Genomic DNA, 19,440 nt, shown 5'->3' on the forward strand with positions numbered 1-19,440 from the left:
AAAATTTATTAAAAACTTGCAACAAAACACACCCTACGTCACTTATTTCAGATTCACAAAACGTAGACGGCGCCCTCTAGTGGATTTATCATCTGAAAAGTACAACAAAACGTTTCCTAAGTAACGCATTTCACATTCACAAACTGTAGACAGCGCCCCCTAGTGGATTTATCATCTGAAAAGTACAACAAAACGTTTCCTAAGTAACGTATTTCACATTCACAAACTGTAGACAGCGCCCTCTAGTGGATTTATCATCGGAAAAGTACAACAAAACGGTTCCTAAGTAACGTATTTCACATTCACAAACTGTAGACAGCGCCCTCTAGTGGATTTATCATCGGAAAAGTACAACAAAACGGTTCCTAAGTAACGTATTTCACATTCACAAACTGTAGACAGCGCCCTCTAGTGGATTTATCATCGGAAAAGTACAACAAAACGGTTCCTAAGTAACGTATTTCACATTCACAAACTGTAGACAGCGCCCTCTAGTGGATTTATCATCGGAAAAGTACAACAAAACGGTTCCTAAGTAACGTATTTCACATTCACAAACTGTAGACAGCGCCCTCTAGTGGATTTATCATCGGAAAAGTACAACAAAACGGTTCCTAAGTAACGTATTTCACATTCACAAACTGTAGACAGCGCCCTCTAGTGGATTTATCATCGGAAACGTACAACAAAACGTTTCCTTAAAAACGTATTTCACATTCACAAACTGTAGACAGCGCCCTCTAGTGGATTTATCATCTGAAAAGTACAACAAAACGTTTCCTAAGTAACGTATTTCACATTCACAAACTGTAGACGGCGCCCTCTAGTGGATTTATCATCTGAAAAATACAGCAAAACGTTTCCTAAGTAAGGCATTTCACATTCAGAAACTGTAGACAGCACCCTCTAGTGGATTTGTTATCGGAAACGTACAAAACATACCCTACCTAATTTAGGTTCACAAAAATGTAGACAGCACCCTCCTGTGGATTTGTCATATGAAATGTACAACAAAACACACCCTAAGTAACGTATTTCAGATTCACAAAATGTATACAGCGCCCTCTAGTGGATTTATCATATGAAATGTTCAACAAAACATTTCCTAAGTAACGTATTTCAGATTCACAAACTGTAGACAGCGCCTTCTAGTAAATTTTTCATCTGAAACGTGAAACAAAACATACCCTAAGTAACGTATTTCAGATTCACAGAAATGTAGACAGCGCCCTCTAGTGGATTGGTTATTGGAAACATACAACAAACATCCCCCAAGTAACATGTTTCAGACTCGCAAAAATGTAGACAGCACCCTCTAGTGGATTTGTTAACTGAAACATACCTCAAAAGTTCTCTAAGTGGCATTTCAAATTTGCAAAAATCTATCCAGCGCCCTCTAGTGTAATTATCATCTGAAACGTAAAAAAACATACCCTAAGTAATGTATTTAAGATTCACAATAATAGAGAAAGTGCCCTCTAGTGGATTTGTCATCTGAAACATACAACAAAACATACCATAAGGAACGCATTACAGATTGACAAAGAAGTAGAAAGCGCCCTCTAGTGCATGTAATTTAAAACATAAAACAAAAGTACCCTAAGTAACGTATTTCAGATTCGCTAAAACAAAGACAGCACCCTTTAGTGGATTTGTCATCTAAGACATACAGAAAAATTATCCTAAGTAACGTATTTCAGATTTGCTCAAATGTAGACAGCGCCCTCTAGTGGATTTGTCATCTGAAACGTACAACAAAACATACTGTAATGACCTATTTCAGATTCACAAAATGTAGACAGCGCCCTCTAGTGCATTTGCCATCTGAAACGTGCAATAAAACGTACCCTAAGTAACATCTTTCAAATTCACAACATCTAAACAGCGCCCTCTAGTGGATTTGCCATCTGAAACGTGCAACAAAACTGCCCTAAGTAACGTATTTCAGATTCACAGTCTAAACAGCGCCCTCTAGTGGATTTGCCATCTGAAACGTGCAACAAAACGCACCCCAAGTTACATCTTTCAAATTCACAACATTTAAACAGCGCCCTCTAGTGGATTTGTCATCTGAAACGTGCAACAAAATCGCCCTAAGTAACGTATTTCAGATTTGCTAAACTCTACAGCACCCTCTAGTGGATTTGTCATCTGAAACGTGCAACAAAATGGCATTTGCGTCAAGCAGTTTTTATATGATATTACAAAATAACAATAGGTGGATGAAAGCATAGCTAATGATTAAGTGCTCATGTTGGTCTCTGATGACCCTCGTCACACATAATGTGCTGTTTCTCCAGGAGATGCAGGTGGAGGAGCTTAGCGCCGTCAGACAGACTCTACAGGCCGATCTGGAGACGTCTATCAGGCGGATCGTGGATCTGCAGGCGGCGCTGGAGGAGGTTGAGTCCAGTGATGATAGCGATACAGAAAGGTGCGTTTTTGCTCTTCTGCTTTTGACCCTTATATCAGGTCTTAACAAGATGTTACGTGATGCCATGACATGCGATAAATGCAGTCTTTTTCCATGTTAAAAGGAGTTTTTGTTGTAACCATATGTATCTGCGACGCCCAAATTTTATTTTTTAAAAATGCTTTCTATTTCTGCTACAAAACAACAGCGTAAACTACAATGACAATGATCACCTCAGGTACTGATTATGTGCTTTATTCAGGGTTTAATGCTCCCGGTGTGAGTTTAAACACCATTTTACATGGCATTTATTGCCATACTACTGAAAGCAGCAGCAGATAGTTCACCTCAGATCTTGAAAACAAAAATATAACTAGCAGACACTGTGAAAATGAAACTGATTCAGTGCAAACCAACAGCATCAGTCACTCAGTTGCCTATTAATGATAGTAAAGAGCTGTAATGTGTATTAATTAGATTAAAAGCCTTTATCAGTTGTAGTGGCTGCTATTTAAAAGTTTCTATCATGTCTTGTCACATTTGGTGCAGACAGACAAATTGCTTGTTGCTGGAATCTTGTGGCGTCGCGTGTTGTTAATACACGATGACAACACAGGCTCATCGGAAACAAATAACTCAGCCTACATGTTGGTGAAACCACAAAAACAAACTTCAACATGCATTTGACTGCAGATTTTGAGGCTAAATGAACACTAGGGGGCAGTATGACACCAGCAACTTTTGTTACTTTTCACACTAATGATATTTACTGGGACATATTATTGATGAATAAAGGATTAGTTTTGTGCAGTTCTTTTGCACGACACCAAATAAATTCCACAAAACAACTAAACGGTGTCTACGATTGTAATTGTATACATATACATCACCTTTCTATCTTTATATGGACGACTTCTCTGGTGAGTTCAGCTTGAGTTACTGTTCTGCAGTTTGAGTCGGTTGATGCACGCTTTCACAAAACAGATAAAAGCAACGTAAGATCAAGGTAAAACTATGTTCAGACTTGCAAAAATGTAGACATCGTCTTCTAGTGGATTTGACATCTGTGTTCAGTCAGTGTTACTTTTAGTCAGTGGTCCCCATCCTTTTTATCGCCGCAAACGATTGACAAATTTACCTCGGCACGCTGGGGGGTGCATAGATTGCAAGACGACATCAACTATTTTCTCAGAGGATGACAAGCTGACAAAACATTGCTGCAGCTCTGATATAAGTCTTTTTTATTGAGAAAATTAAACAGCACTGCAGAGTTTGGGTGTTCTGTGTTCGTCTGAGATAATCAGTCTACCGAAATGTGTATCTTCCATACAAAGTATGAAGCTGATCGGTCAATTCTTGTCATGTGACTCACGGTGCACTCACGGCATTCTGAAAAACTGGGTGCAAATGTGGCATGCCTTGATTGGAAATAACAACCTTGTGCACAGAAAAGATGTGATATATGAACAAGGCCACCGTCATTTGCATTTTTACTTAAACAGACATGCTGGATTCACCTGTTCTGTTGACAAATGGGTTGCGGATCCATACCTTGGCAGTTCGTGGGTCCTTCTTATTCATTTTGCTAGCTTGTGGGTTAAATTTTTTCACTCAAGCGACCGAGATGTAACCAAGAGAATACAGTCATTTTTCAAAATAAAAGATTGTTCAGACTTAGCTAATAAGTAAAACAGAAATAGTTAAAGATTTTTTGTGTGGCCCAGTTTTAGTTGGTCCGGTCTGAGGCCCAGGCAGTTGGGGAACACTGCCCTAAGTAACATATTTCAGATTCGCCAAAATGTAGACAGCACCCTCTAGTGGTTTTGTCATCTGAAATGTACAACAAAATGTACTCTATGTAGCATATTTCAGATTTGCAATAACATGGAAAAAAGTACCCTAAATAACATATTTCAGACTTACAGCAATGTATACAGCACCCTCTAGTGGACTTATCATCTGAAACGTGAAAAAAATTATCCTAAGTAACGTATTTCAGACTCACAGCAATGTATACAGCGCCCTCTAGTGGACTTATCTGAAACGTGGAAAAAAATTACCCTAAGTAATGTATTTCAGACTCACAGCAATGTATACAGCGCCCTCTAGTGTATTTATCATCTGAACCGTGGAAAAAATCTACCTTAAGTAACGTATTTAAGACTCGCAATAATGTATTCAGCGCCCTCTAGTGGATTTGTCATCTAATCCACTGGCTACTGGCTTGCTTGGTTTTGGGATTTGTGGAGCTGCGCATCGATGGATTTGCTCTTCAGTGTTTGGACTTTCAGCAGTGAAGATTAAACCACACTGAACTGAACTAAACTGAACTTCAACTCTGAAAACTGGACTGACACAGTTTCAGTTTACTAGAACTTCTGTGTTGAGCTGCTTTGATAAATCTACATTGTGAAAGCACTACAGAAATAAAGATGAATTGAATTTCATTGAAAATTGAATCTAGAACATACAACAGAAATTACAACAGTAACAACTTTTAAATTCGCAAAAATTCAGACAGCGCCCTCTAGTGGATTTGTCATCGGAAACGGGCCACAAAATGTACCCAGTGCTATGTATTTGTAAATGTAGGCTAACGCAAGTATTTTGGATGAGCCTGTGCTAGTCTGCTGTCCCGTCTGCGCACTGTACTGTACAAACTGTTCCAGATCATAGTGAAAACTGTACTGAAGGAGCCTGGACGCTGTACAGCTGGATACATCCCATCATACAGATCTGTTTGCTCTCCTACAAGCTGAACTTACAACTTTTTCATTTCAATTTATTTTATTATTGTTTTTCTCATGTTTCTTGGAAGAAAAATACTGTATATGTATATATTTTAAATCAGAATTTTATAAAATAAAACAAATGCTCCATACCTATTTAGTGTAACGTCATGGTTTAATTTTCTTTCTCAACAAACATATATTAGAAACTTTTTGTTTTGAGTGTGTGACTGTAAGCTGAAAGTGGAACACTCCTCCTCTTTTTCTTCTTGTGTGTGTGAGTGACGCGTCGCTGTTTTCTCAGTGTGCAGACGGCGGTGGAGTCGTTCTCCAGAAAGAGAGATCTGTAAGCACTTCTTCATTGTGTTGTGTTTAAGCCAATCAGCACTCAGATGAATGCAGCTTCAGGCTGGAGCTCTGGATGCATGTTGGAATGGGCAATACTGAAAAAATATTTCTCTGAATGTATTGATTATTTCATTTATTCATGCATTCATTCATTTTCTTTTCAGCTTAGTCCTTTTATTAATCTGGGGTTGCCTCAATGGAACGAGCCGCCAACTTATCCAGCAAATGTTTTTTACGCAGCGGATGCCCCTCCAGCCGCAACCAATTACTGGACAACCAATTTAGCTCACCCAATTCACCTATACTACATGTTTTTAGACTTGTGGGGGATACCGGAGCACCCGGAGGAAACCCACACGAACACGGGGAGAACATGCAAACTCCACACAGAAAAGTCAACTGACACAGCCGGGACTCGAATCAACAACCTTCTTGCTGTGAGGTGATTGTGCTACCCACTGCACCTCATTATTTCAAACTTCTATTTTTAAATTAGATCATTTTTTATTTATTTATTAGTATTTCTATCCTATTATTATAAATATGTTTATATTATCTGCTTTTTATTTATTTAAAAACACATTTTGCAATGTAACAAAAAGAATCAAAGCTACTTCATTAATTTGCTATTAATGCTATTACAATAATATCGTAATGACAAATAAAAATGAATTAGTTATTAGCATAATTTTTAAATAATTATTATTTTTATTTTGATAATTAATTAATTCTTAATTAAAACTTGTTATTGTTTTCTCAACAAATATTTTATATTTTAATATCCAAAAATATATAATGCTAAAACTTCAAAAAAATTCATAATTACTTTTTGTACTTTTTTATTTAAAATAAATTTTTTTATTATTATTTATAATTTATATTATTATTATTTATTTAAAATAACCATTTGTTGACGCCAATAGCCTAGTAGTACTGTGCGCTGACATATATATATATATATACTATATTACTATACTACTATACTATACGTGCTATCCTTCCCCTCTCTCTGCTCCCAATGCTTTCCTGTCTGAAATCTCTACTGTCCTATATCATAATAAAGGTAAAAAAAAACAAAAAAATAATTATAAAAACATTTATAACAATTTAATTAAAACCACTACCCATATTCACTGAAAAGTATTTAAAATAATATGTTAATCTTGTCACATTTAACAAATTACGCGATGAATAATTAGTTTTTATGGATTTTTTATTATATTAATAATTATATTATTATTTTTTTATATTATATTATATTATTATGGCGACACTGTGACTCAGTGGTTAGCACTGTGGCTTCACAGCAAGAAGGTCACTGCTTTGAGTCCCGGCTGGGTCAGTTGGTGTTTCTGTGTGGAGTTTGCATGTTCTCCCTGTGTTGGCGTGGGTTTCCTCCAGGTGCTCCGCTCTTCCCCACAGTCCAAACACATGCGCTATTGATAAGCGGAATTTGATGAACTAAGTTGATTGTGTGTGAGTGTGAATGAATGTGTATGGGTGTTTCCCCTGATGAATAAAGGGACTAAGCCAAAGAAAAATGAATGAATTAGTGTTATTATTATTATTATTATATTATAATATTATATATAGAATGAGAGTGTATGGGTGTTTCCCAGTACTGGGTTGCAGCTGGAAGGGCATCCGCTGTGTAAAAAATATGCTGGAATAGTTGGCGGTTCATTCCACGGTGGCAACCCCAGATTAACAAAAGGACTGAGCCGAAAAGAAAATGAATGAAAATCATATCTACATTTTAGAGATAATGCTAAACCTTTAATAAATATTTTCATGATATTAATTAATTAATTTGATATTTTAAAAGAAATTCACATACGGCAACACATGGTTTATTTTAATGACAATACAATTTTACAGACTAAAATAAAACATTACAGCAATTAATTTTATTTCCAGGCATTGCAAATACATTCATTGTATTGTCCAGCTGTATCCGCATAACACACATTAACATCAGCAGTGAACTGAAGGAATGTTCTGCTGTTTCTGTGCATATAAAAGCAAGTGAAGTGTGTTTTCTGCTGTTGGCCGAGGCTAACATGCTCTAAAGTGTGGCCGGATGGCCTGACGCTCTTGATTTTGGTGTCTGAATGAATACAGACCACATGTTGAACACAAACACACACACACACACACTTCTGCTTTGTTAAATGCGAGAGCTCTCCTTTGCGAAGTATGCCAGCTGTGATGTGTTTTGTCTTGTGAATAATGCATGTGTGTTTGTCCTGGACCCCCCGCGTCTCTCCTCTGCCAATGTGAAGTAGAAAATGAAGCGCTCTTAAATGTGTGTGTGTGTGTGTGTGTGTGTGTGTGTGTGTGCGCGTGCGTGCGTGTGTGTGTGAATGAGGTGAGAATAATTACAGTAGCAGAGCCTGTGTCGAATGCAGCCCATTAGCATGTTTCTGTCGCCTTATTCATGTGTTTCAGTAAGAGCTGCTGCAGTTTTTGAGGCTATAGCATGCTATAGCTCTGTTATGATGCTGAATGAGCACTGCATCACTTTAAAGCATTACAAGAGTTGTGCAACTTAAATATGGCTCATTTGCATTGATGCATTGCACCAAAAAAGTTGCTACTTTTAGATTACATTTAGATTACATTTGAGCTAACTCTTATGTGATTAAATGATAACATTTTAGTCAGTAATATAATATCTTAGATTACACATGTATGGTAATGTAGTCTGACTACTTTTGGATTACATTTAGATTACTTTTGTGCTTACTTTTATTTGATTACACAGTAACATTTCAATCAGTAATATAATATCTTAGATTACACATTTATCTTAATGTAATCTGACTACTTTTGGATTAGATTTAGATTACTTTTGTGCTACTGTAACTCTTATCTGATTACACAATAACATTTTAGTTAGTAATATAATATTTTGGATTGCACATTTATCTTAATGTAATCTGACTACTTTTGGATTACTTTTAGATTACTTTTGGGCTAACTCTCAGTTGATTACATATTACCATTTTAATCAGTAACATAATATATTAGATTACACATTCATGTTAATGTAATCTGACTACATTTGGATTAAATTTAGATTACTTTTGCGCTAACTCTTATTTGGTTACATGATAAAAATGAGTTGTTTCGTAATATAATATCATAGATTACACATTTATGGTAATGTAATCTGACTATTTTGGGATTACATTTAGATTACTTTTTCCCTAACCCTTATTTGATTACACTGTAGCATTTTTAATTAGTAATATATCTTAGATTACACATTTATCTTAATGTAATCTGACTACTTTTGGATTACATTTAAATTACTTTTGGGCTAACTCTCAGTTGATTACATATTACCATTTTAATCAGTAACATAATATCTTAGATTACACATTCATGTTAATGAAATCTAACTACATTTGGATTAAATTTAGATTACTTTTGTGCTAACTCTTATTTGGTTACATGATAAAAATGAGTTGTTTCGTAATATAATATCATAGATTACACATTTATGGTAATGTAATCTGACTATTTTGGGATTACATTTAGATTACTTTTGCACTAACCCTTATTTGATTACACTGTAGCATTTTTAATCAGTAATATAATATATTAGATTACACATTTATCTTAATGTAATCTGACTACTTTTGGATTACATTTAGATTACTTTTGTGCTACTGTAACTCTTATCTGATTACACGGTAACATTTTAGTTAGTAATATAATAATTTGGATTGCACATTTATCTTAATGTAATCTGACTACTTTTGGATTACATTTAAATTACTTTTGGGCTAACTCTCATTTGATTACATATTACCATTTTAATCAGTAACATAATATATTAAATTACACATTCATGTTAATGTAATCTGACTACATTTAAATTAAATTTAGATTACTTTTGCGCTAACCCTTATTTGATTACACTGTAGCATTTTTAATCAGTAATATAATATCTTCGATTACACATTTATCTTAATGTAATCTGACTACTTTTGGATTACATTTAGATTACTTTTGTGCTACTGTAACTCTTATCTGATTACATGATAAAAAATTGTAGTTGATAATATATCTTAGATTACACGTTTTTTAATGTAATCTGACTACATTTGGATTACATTTAAATTACTTTTGTGCTAACTTATTTGATTACATGATAAAAATTAGTTGTTCATAATAAAATATCTTAGATTACAAATTTATGGTAATGTAATCTGACTACTTTTGGACTACATTTATATTACTTTTGTGCTAACTCTTCTTTAATTACACGTTATTATTTTTAGTCAGTAATATAATATCTTGGACGACACATTTATGTTAATGTAATCAGACTACTTTGGGATTACATTTAGATTACTTTTAAGCTAACTCTCATTTGATTACACGATAAAAATTAGTTGTTCATAATACAATATTTTAGATTACACATTTATAGTAATGTAATCTGACTACGTTTGGATTACATTTAGATTACTTTTGCTCTTATTTGATTACATGATAAAAAAATGAGTTGTTCGTCATATAAAATCTTAGATTACACATTTATGGTAATGTAATCAGACTGCTTTTGTAAAGCACCACAAACCAAGTCTCAATTTACTCTCAAAATATTGGAATATTTTTGTATATAAGTACATTTAAAGAATAAACTCATTCGCCCTCCAATGAAAATTTATTGTTTTTTCAAATATTTCCTAAGTGCGTTTTAACAAAATGGAGGACATTTTTCTTCTGTAGAAAGTTGTATTACTTTTAGTTTTCTGGAATTAAAAGGTAATAAAAACTGCTAAGGTCAATATTATTATAGACCAACCACTGTTGTTCAGTGACTTGCCTAATGAACTTAGTTAAGCCTTTAAATGGCACTTTAAGCTGAATACTAGTATCCTAAAGAATATCTAGTTAAATATTTTGTGCTGTCATCATGGCAAAGATAAAAGTAATGAGTTATTAAAACTATTATGTTTAGAAATGTGCTGAAAAAAAAAATCTTATTTCTATTAAACAGAAATTGGGGACATACAGAGGGCTTAAAATTCAGGATATATATGTCACAGGCTGATAATTTTGCCTTCACCTGTACAGTTATTATGCTGTTTCATTAAATACACCACCAATAACTATAAATAAATAGTTTCATTTTTAATTTGTATCACTGGCAGTGCTTCATGGGAGTGCAATTTTGAAGGCATTTGTAGTGTACACTATGCTCCCTTCAGGCTCACCGGCTCTTGGAAGCAAGCTTATGTTTTGGGATCTCAGGCAAACAGCGTTAGTAAGTCTGTAAACAGGCTGTGGATCAGTGCGTTGCTTCCCTGATAATGACAGCGCTCTCAAGACTAATGAACTCACAGCTCACTGAACACACACACACATGGCCTGCTGGGTAGAGATGAGGATATCAGAGCTGAAATGACCCCCAATGGGGGCGCTACGGCAGAGAAAAATCCTCTCAGGACTCACGCAGCGTCATATTCATGTGGTCGTGTGTGCACTGATACAGGATTTTATTGACTTGACTGATTGCTTATGAAATGTAATCTGTTACTGATTACAAATTACAAGTATAAGTTTGCAGTCAATAGGTAATATCTTGAATAACATGTTTATGGTAATGCTATCGGAATACTTTTGAGTTACATTTAGAAAATAAAAATGAGGAGAATCTGTCCATTTTGATTATATACTGCCATTGTGTAAATAATATGTACTGTAATAAAGTAATCTATATGTAATCCTGTTATCCATCAAAAAGTAACTGTAGTCTGATTAGGAATAGTTACTCTATTTACAAGTACTGATTACGTAATCCTGATTGCATATAATCCATTACTACCCAGCTCTGGTTGTGAAGCATGATGTGTATTTTTACCATGACTCTGGGTTGGATTTTCAGCGACTCCATGTCCAGCGTGGGCTCCAGTGTGGGCACTGAAGATGTTGGTGAAGGGATCCGTCATTGGGTCGGTGTGCCACGAGGACCCGGAAGCAGCTCCGGACGCCAGTCTGTCACCGACACCATGAGCACCTACAGTTTCAGGTACAGCACATCAGCCAATCGAGTGTTCTTCAGTCAGTCAGGATTATTAGCACACACATTAAAAAGTGTGCAAGAGTCAGGAGCACATTCTGCAATATTGTATTACTGATTGACTTTTGGGTGGCTCAGTGGTTAGCACTGTGGCCTCACAGCAAGAAGGTCGCTGGTTTGAGCACTATAGGGGAATTTAACTAAATTGGCCATAATGTATGAGTGTGTGTGTGTGTGTGTGTGTGTGTGTGTGAGAATGAGTGTGTATGGGTGTTTCCCAGTACTGGGTTGCAGCTAGAAGGTGTAAAACATATGCTGGAATAGTTGACATTTCATTCCAGCTGTGGCGACCCCTGATAAATAAGGGACTAGGGAAAGGAAAATGAATGAATGAATGAACGAATGATTGACTTTTGGCACACACAAAAGGAGAAATACTGAAGGAATGACAATAGCTGTGTTTCTATCCACCTATTTTCATGCATTTTGGAATATCACATTAAAAAGCTTAATGGAAATGGCAGTTTACACAATGCACATAAAAATCAGAGTAGGATAAAGCAGAAATGTGCAGAAACTAAAGTTTGCAGCTGTGCTTCATCAGTGCACTTCAGTGCTGTAGTTTCTGCTGATCAGATGATCTGACAGATGTAAATGCGTGTGAGGGTCTTTGTGTTATTAATGTTGGTTTCCAGCTTTCCATTGTTGCAGATCTGAAATGTTGTGCTGATTGTAAAAGGCCTCAGCCCTCCATCAGTCCGTCATCACAGTGCTTCAGTATTATTCTTCTGTTATTATTCCCTCCAGAACTGTCTTGAGCGTCTGTCTGTGCTCCTGTCTCACGCCTCCAAAAACAACTAAGTTCATTGTGTTTTGTCTCATTTTGTCACGTTTCATCGCATTTCGTCGTGTTTTGTCTCATTTCCTCACGTTTTGGCGCATTTTGTCACGTTTTGTCCCGTTTGGACTCATTTCGTTACGTCTCGGCACGTTTTGGCGTATTTTGTCACATTTTGTCTCATTTCATTGCGTTACGGCACGTTATGTCGCATTTTGTCACGTTTCATCGGGCTTTGTCTTATTTCGTCGTGTTTCATTGCGTTTCGCTGCATTTTATCATGTTTCGTCGCGTTTTGTCTCATTTCGTTGCGTTTCGTTGTATTTTGTCACATTTCATCGCATTCTGTCTCATTTCATCACGTTTTGTCTCATTTCGTTGCGTTTCGTTGTATTTTGTCACATTTCATCGCATTCTGTCTCATTTCATCACGTTTTGTCTCATTTCGTCACATTTTGTCACATTTTGTCAATTTTCATTGTGTTTTGTTTCATTTTGTCACGCTTCGTCACATTTCATCACGTTTTGTCACATTTCGTCACGTTTTGTCTCATTTCGTCACGTTTTGTTGCATTTTATCACGTTTCATCGCGTTTTGCTGCATTTCGTCACATTTCGACTCATTTTGTCTCATTTTGTCACGTTTCGTCTCATTTCGTCACGTTTTCTTGCATTTCATCACGTTTCATCGCGTTTTGTTGCATTTTGTCGCGTTTCATCGCGTTTTGCTGCATTTCGTCACGTTTTGTCGTGTTTTGTCTCATTTTGTCACATTTTGTCACATTTTGTTGCATTTCATCATGTTTCGTCGCGTTTTATCTCATTTTGTCACGTTTCATCACATTTCGTCGCGTTTTGTCTCATTTTGTCACGTTTCGTTGCGTTTTGTCTCATTTTGTCACGTTTCGTCACATTTCATCACGTTTTGTCTTAATTTCGTCACGTTTTGTCGCGTTTTGTCTCATTTTGTCACGTTTCGTTGCGTTTTGTCTCATTTTGTCACGTTTCGTCACATTTCATCACGTTTTGTCTAATTTCGTCACGTTTTGTCGCGTTTTGTCTCATTTTGTCACGTTTCGTCACATTTCATCACGTTTTGTCTAATTTCGTCACGTTTTGTCGCGTTTTGTCTCATTTTGTCACGTTTCGTCACATTTCATCACGTTTTGTCTAATTTCGTCACGTTTTGTCGCGTTTTGTCTCATTTTGTCACGTTTTGCCGCGTTTTGTCTCATTTGGTCACGTTTCGTCGCGTTTTGTTGCATTTCATCAAGTTTCGTTACGTTTTGTCTAATTTCGTCACGTTTCGTCGCATTTCGTCACGTTTTGTTGCATTTCGTCTTCGTCTTCTGAGGAACAACTCCTTTATTAGAGGAGAAAAAACATCAGAGTGACAAATCCCAATGCCCTCGACTACACGTCTCTGATGATTATTTGTGCAAGTTTAGCAAGAAGTGATGATTTTGTGCTCTTCGTTTCTCATTGACTGCAAACGCTGCTTTATTCACTGTTTTATGTCCTCTTTCAGTTTTGCACTTAAATCTTACTAGCATCTTAGAATGGAAACATAGTCAACTTGAGACTGTAACTTAAAAAAATAGTATTAAAGAGACAATTTACCCCAAATTTTGTAAATTCAGCTGTAAATGGATTGCGATTTTGGTTTTCCCAATGGCAGATCTTGCACTCAGGACCTGGATGAAGATGTGAAGGAAAGTTCTGGAGGTCTCGGGAGAGCGTCTTCATCCACGGCTCTCTCCGAGCTCCTGGAGGGTCTGAGGAAGAAACGCGTCGGCTGGGAACGAGGCTCAGATGTGGGTGAAGGCAGCACTGTTTCTCTGCCCATCTACCAAACCACAGGAGCTTCAACTCTACGCCGCAGAGCCTCCGCTCTCTCTCTAGAAGCTGAAGAAGGTTTAGAAGATCTGCCTCGACCCGGGATACTCAAACCTCCCAGTCCACAACTCCCTAGAGCCTCCAGTCTCCGCTCGCTTCCAGAAGAAAAAGCAACAGTAACTCCAACCACTGCTACTGTGATGGGGAAAATGAACCGATTCGGCTCCTGCGACTCTCTGACATCCAACACAAGCTCCCGACGGCAGATCTCAACGCTTGCTATCCCAGAAGAAGAGGAGGAGAGTAACCCAAAACCCTTGCCTACTATTGGATATCAGCCTGTGCGCCGGCGTCTGCTAGGCGGATTGGTTGCTGAATCCGGAGAGTCACATTTAGGAGCAGAACCGCTAGTTTTCCAGAACCGCAGACTCCTGGCTAACACTCAGGTAGGGCAGTGCTATTAATTAAACTTTGATTCATTTGTTTTGAACAGAATACACTTTAATACAACTATTCTAATTCAATTCAAGTTTATTTGTACAGCTCTTTTCATAATAATCCATGTTTCAAAGCAGCTTTACACAAGGTGCTCATTATTGCATCAGTTAAATCACAGAATGCACTTCAAAACAATTATTCAAACACAAATACATTAGCAAAACAATTACATTTTGTCTAAACTCAAAACTGTAAAATGGCTCTTAAAGTGACAGCGCGCTATATTCCTGCTGCCCACTATGTCACTTGGGAAATCTAAAAAATGTGTACGTGTATATAAACGGTTGAAGTCGTAATGATTCGCCCTCATGTGAATTGTTTTTGTACTTTTTCAATTATTTCCCAAATGATGTTGAACAGATTCAGGAATTTTTCACAGTATTTCCTCTAATATTTTTTCTTCTGGAGAAAGTCTGATTTGTTTTATTTCGGCTAGAATAAAAGCAGTTTTTAATTGTTTTAAACCCATTTTAGGGTCAATATTATTAGCCCCCTTTAAGCAATAATTGTTTTCAATATACATCGTTATACAATGACTTGCCTAGTTAACCTAGTTAAGCCTTTAAATGTCACTTTAAGCTGAATACTAGTGTCTTGAAGAATATCTAGTCTAATATTATTTACTGTCATCATGACAAAGAGAAAATAAATCAGTTATTAGAGATGAGTTATTAAAGCTATTATGATTAGAAATGTGTTGAGAAAATCTTATTTCTGTTTAGGAGGGCTAATAATTCTGACTTCAACTGTATATACACTCACCGGTTTATTAGGTACACCTTACTAGTACCGGGTTAGACCCCCCTTTTTGCCCTCAGAACTACCTTAATCCTCCATGGATTAGATTCAACAAGCTACTGGAAATATTCCTCAGAGATTTTGCTCCAGATTGACATGATAGCATCACACAGTTGCTGCAGATTTGTCGGCTGCACATCCATGATGCCAATCTCCAGTTCCACCACATCCCAAAGGTGCTCTATTGGATTGAGCTCTGGTGACTGTGGAGGCCATTTGAGTACAGTGAACTCATTGTCATGTTCAAGAAACCAGTCTGAGATGATTCACGCTTTATGACATGGTGCGTTATCCTGCTGGAAGTAGCCATCAGAAGATGGAGACACTGTGCTCATAAAGGGATGGACATGGTCAGCAACAATACTCAGGTAGGCTGTGGTGTTGACACCATGCTCAATTGGTACTAATGAACCCAAAGTGTGCCAAAAAATCTCTCCCACACCATTACACCACCACCAGCAGCCTGAACCGCTGATACAAGGCAGGATGGATCCATGCTTTCATGTTGTTGATGCCAAATTGTGAGCCGAGCATCCGAATGTGGCAGCAGAAATGGAGACTCATCAGACCAGGCAACGTTTCTCCAATCTTCTATTGTCCAGTTTTGGTGAGCCTGTGTGAATTGTAGCCTCAGTTTCCTGTTCTTAGCTGACAGGAGCGGCACCCGGTGTGGTCTTCTGCTGCTGTAGCCCATCCGCCTCAAGGTTGGACGTGTTGTGTGTTCAGAGATGCTCTTCTGCAGACCTCGGTTGTAACGAGTGCTTATTTGAGTTACTGTTGCCTTTCTATCAGCTGGAACCAGTCTGGCCATTCTCCTCTGACCTCTGGCATCAACAAGGCATTTGCGCCCACAGAACTGCCGCTCACTGGAGATTTCCTCTTTGTCGGACCATTCTCTGTAAACCCTAGAGATGGTTGTGCGTGAAAATCCCAGTAGATCAGCAGTTTCTGAAATACTCAGACCAGCCAGTCTGGCACCGGCACCATGCCACTTTCAAAGTCACTTAAATCCCCTTTCTTCCCCATTCTGATGCTCAGTCTGAACTGCAGCAGATCGTCTTGACCATGTCTACATGCCTAAATGCATTGAGCTGCTGCCATGTGATTGGCTGATTAGAAATTTGCGTTAACCAGCAGTTGGACAGGTGTACCTAATAAAGTGGCCAGTGAGTGTATACACGCACATGTTTTGGTCATATGGCCCACTAATAATCATTTTTAATTGTGATTATTGTATTGTACCAAATAATCATAATTACAGTATTGACCAAAATAATCATGATTATGAGATGTTTCTCCATTATTGATCCCCCTCAGGAGAGAGCAGACGTTGGAGACTCCAGCTCAGATATTCTGCCGGCCATCAGACGAGCTCAATCCACCAGCAGTCTGGCATCCAGCAGCGGCCGTTCAGGTCAGAGACGAGCCCTCAGTGTGCACTTCGGGGAGCTGCCGGTGTCCAGAGCGTCCCGCAGAGAGTCCGACTCCGACTCCTCCAGCTCGGGGGGGTCTCAGAAGCGCCGTGGGCCACAGGGAGAGAGACTGGAGGCCGAGGGCAGCGAGGACGTCAACTCCGTCATGAAGAAATATCTTAAGAAAGCAGAAGTCGACTAGCAGACTCGGTGAGGTCACTATTATTTGTTGAGTATGTTTTTGTTCTTAGTATATTTGTTTTGTATTTGCATATACATATTCTTTCTCTTTCAAATATTTCCCAAATGATGTTGAACAGATTCAGGAAATGTTCACAGTATTTCCTCTAATATTTGTTCTTCTGGAGAAAGTCTTATTAGTTTTATTTCAGCTAGAATAAAAGCAGTTTTCAATTGTTTTAAAGCCATTTTAAGGTCAATATTATTAGCAATGACTTGCCTAATTACCCTAACCTGCCTAGTTAACCTAATTAACCTAGTGAAGCCTTTAAATGTGACTTTAAGCTGTATAGAAGTGTCTTGAAGAATATCTAGTCTAATATTATTTACTGTCATCATGACAAAGAGAAAATAAATCAGTTATTAGAGATGAGTTATTAAACTATTATGATTAGAAATGTGTTGAAGAAGTCTGCTCTTTGTTAAACAGAAATTGGGGGAAAATTTATACAGGGGGGGCTAATAATTCTGCCTAACTGTATATAAAGTGAATTTCCAATCAAAATCTAATTTGTCTAATTTCAGAAAAAGATCAAATTGCTCACACTGTAATTTAAAGGTACAATCCTCACTATTAACAAACCATCAATTGCCTTTAATAAACTCCTAATTTGTAGGTGTGCAATAATAAGAACATATAATAAGATCATCTTCAATATGAACATTAGTACTAATAAACAGCCAGTATCTTAATAATATGCAGGAAATACGCCACTAGTTACTAGTGAGAATTGTTACTTAAACTAAAGCTTAGAAAAAGTAAAACATTATACATTATATTATTTGTTTTATTTCAGCTGGAATAAAAGCAGTTTTTAATTGTTTAAAACTAATTTTAAGGTCAATATTATTACTTCCCTTCAGCAATATTACTGTTGCATAATGACTTGGCTAATTACCCTAACTTTACCCTAATTACCCTAGTTAAGCTTTTAAATGTCAGTGTAAGCTGTATAGAAGTGTCTTGAAGAATATCTAGTCAATATTATTTACTGTCATCATGGCAAAGAGAAAATAAATCAGTTATTAGAGATGAGTTATTAAAACTATTATGATTAGAAATGTGTGTAACAATATCTCTCGTTTAAACAGAAATTCGGGGAAAAAAATACTAATAATTCTGACTTTAACTGTATCAGTTTCTATATTTCAGTACTCCACCTTTTTAATATCGGCTTATGCTTGTGAAGCACTTTGAAGGTGCTTTCACACCTGGACGTTTGTTTTGGAACTCCTGTTTGTTTTGCCCTCTTAGTTTAGTTGGTTTGGTTATATGTGAACCCGCAGTCACGCTCGGATCCGCTCAAAAACAATCTGTCTGAGGTGGTCTTGGCTCAGTTAAAACGAACTCTAGAGCAATCGATTGTAGTGAGAAAGAAATACAATCTAACAAACTAGGCTTTAAGCCTAGAGGTACGTAACAGGGAGGTAACATCCAATTCCGATTGAGTCTGACACCGTGTGATCGGGCTCGATTTCCAATCATGTGAGGGTTTTGGATATCTCTAAATATATATATATATATATATATATGGGTTTTGGATATCTCTAAATATATATATATATATATATATATATATATATATATATATATATATATATATATATATATATATATATATAGATATATAAAATAAATAAACAAATATACCAGAAAGCTGAATGAATGAAAACAAAGAACCATAAGTTAAAAAAGGAAATCATTATACAAAAAGAAATGAATGTGAATTATTTACCCACTTCTTATTTTACTTTTCTTCCCACAGAGCTGAAGATGTGGAGAATCATCCAGGATTGTGTTTAACTGGAAGCACAAATACACTGAGAATTTACTTTGAGCGCTGTTTGTACACAAATAAACATGTTAAAGCCAACATATTTAACTCCTCAAACCCTCGCAGTAAACGTGGCCTTTATTCCGGGCGCTCTGAGAGCCGCGGGTGCTTCAGGTTAGAGAGATGCATCCTGAACGGCGAGCGCTTGCTTTCCCTCTCAGCAGTCACTGCAGATTTGTTGAACCCAACAGATGTAAATAAAAATGTCGAGCAGAATCAGTGCTATTTGCTTCTGACCTTTCAGCGGAGAGAAGAAATACACTCAAACACTGCACTTTTACAAAGCAGAGCATGTCGGAGATAATTGAGCCTGGCCTTCTTTCTGGAAGCAAGTCATTAAAATAAAATGTTTGCATTTTGTCTTCGAAGCAGGATCTGAAGATACTGAACACACAGATTTATCGGGAAGTTTTAACATGCATTTACTGACATAGTAAAGCTTTGAGTTAAGCTGAA

At 36.9% G+C, this 19,440-nt stretch overlaps 1 protein-coding gene across 1 annotated transcript in view; it reads left to right on the forward strand.

Annotated features, from left to right (window-relative positions):
* Nucleotides 1-19,440, forward strand: part of LOC130235867 (unconventional myosin-XVIIIb-like) — a 109,554-nt gene extending 90,114 nt beyond the window's left edge. Inside the window, exons 40-45 of the mRNA XM_056466379.1 lie at nt 2,301-2,434; nt 5,447-5,488; nt 11,393-11,536; nt 14,044-14,647; nt 16,815-17,119; nt 18,916-19,440. Coding sequence (XP_056322354.1) covers nt 2,301-2,434; nt 5,447-5,488; nt 11,393-11,536; nt 14,044-14,647; nt 16,815-17,111 — 1,221 coding nt within the window. The 3' untranslated portion in view covers nt 17,112-17,119; nt 18,916-19,440. The remainder of the gene's footprint in view (nt 1-2,300; nt 2,435-5,446; nt 5,489-11,392; nt 11,537-14,043; nt 14,648-16,814; nt 17,120-18,915) is intronic.

This window comes from Danio aesculapii, chromosome 10, assembly GCF_903798145.1.
Source record: "Danio aesculapii chromosome 10, fDanAes4.1, whole genome shotgun sequence".
NCBI lineage: Eukaryota > Metazoa > Chordata > Actinopteri > Cypriniformes > Danionidae > Danio > Danio aesculapii.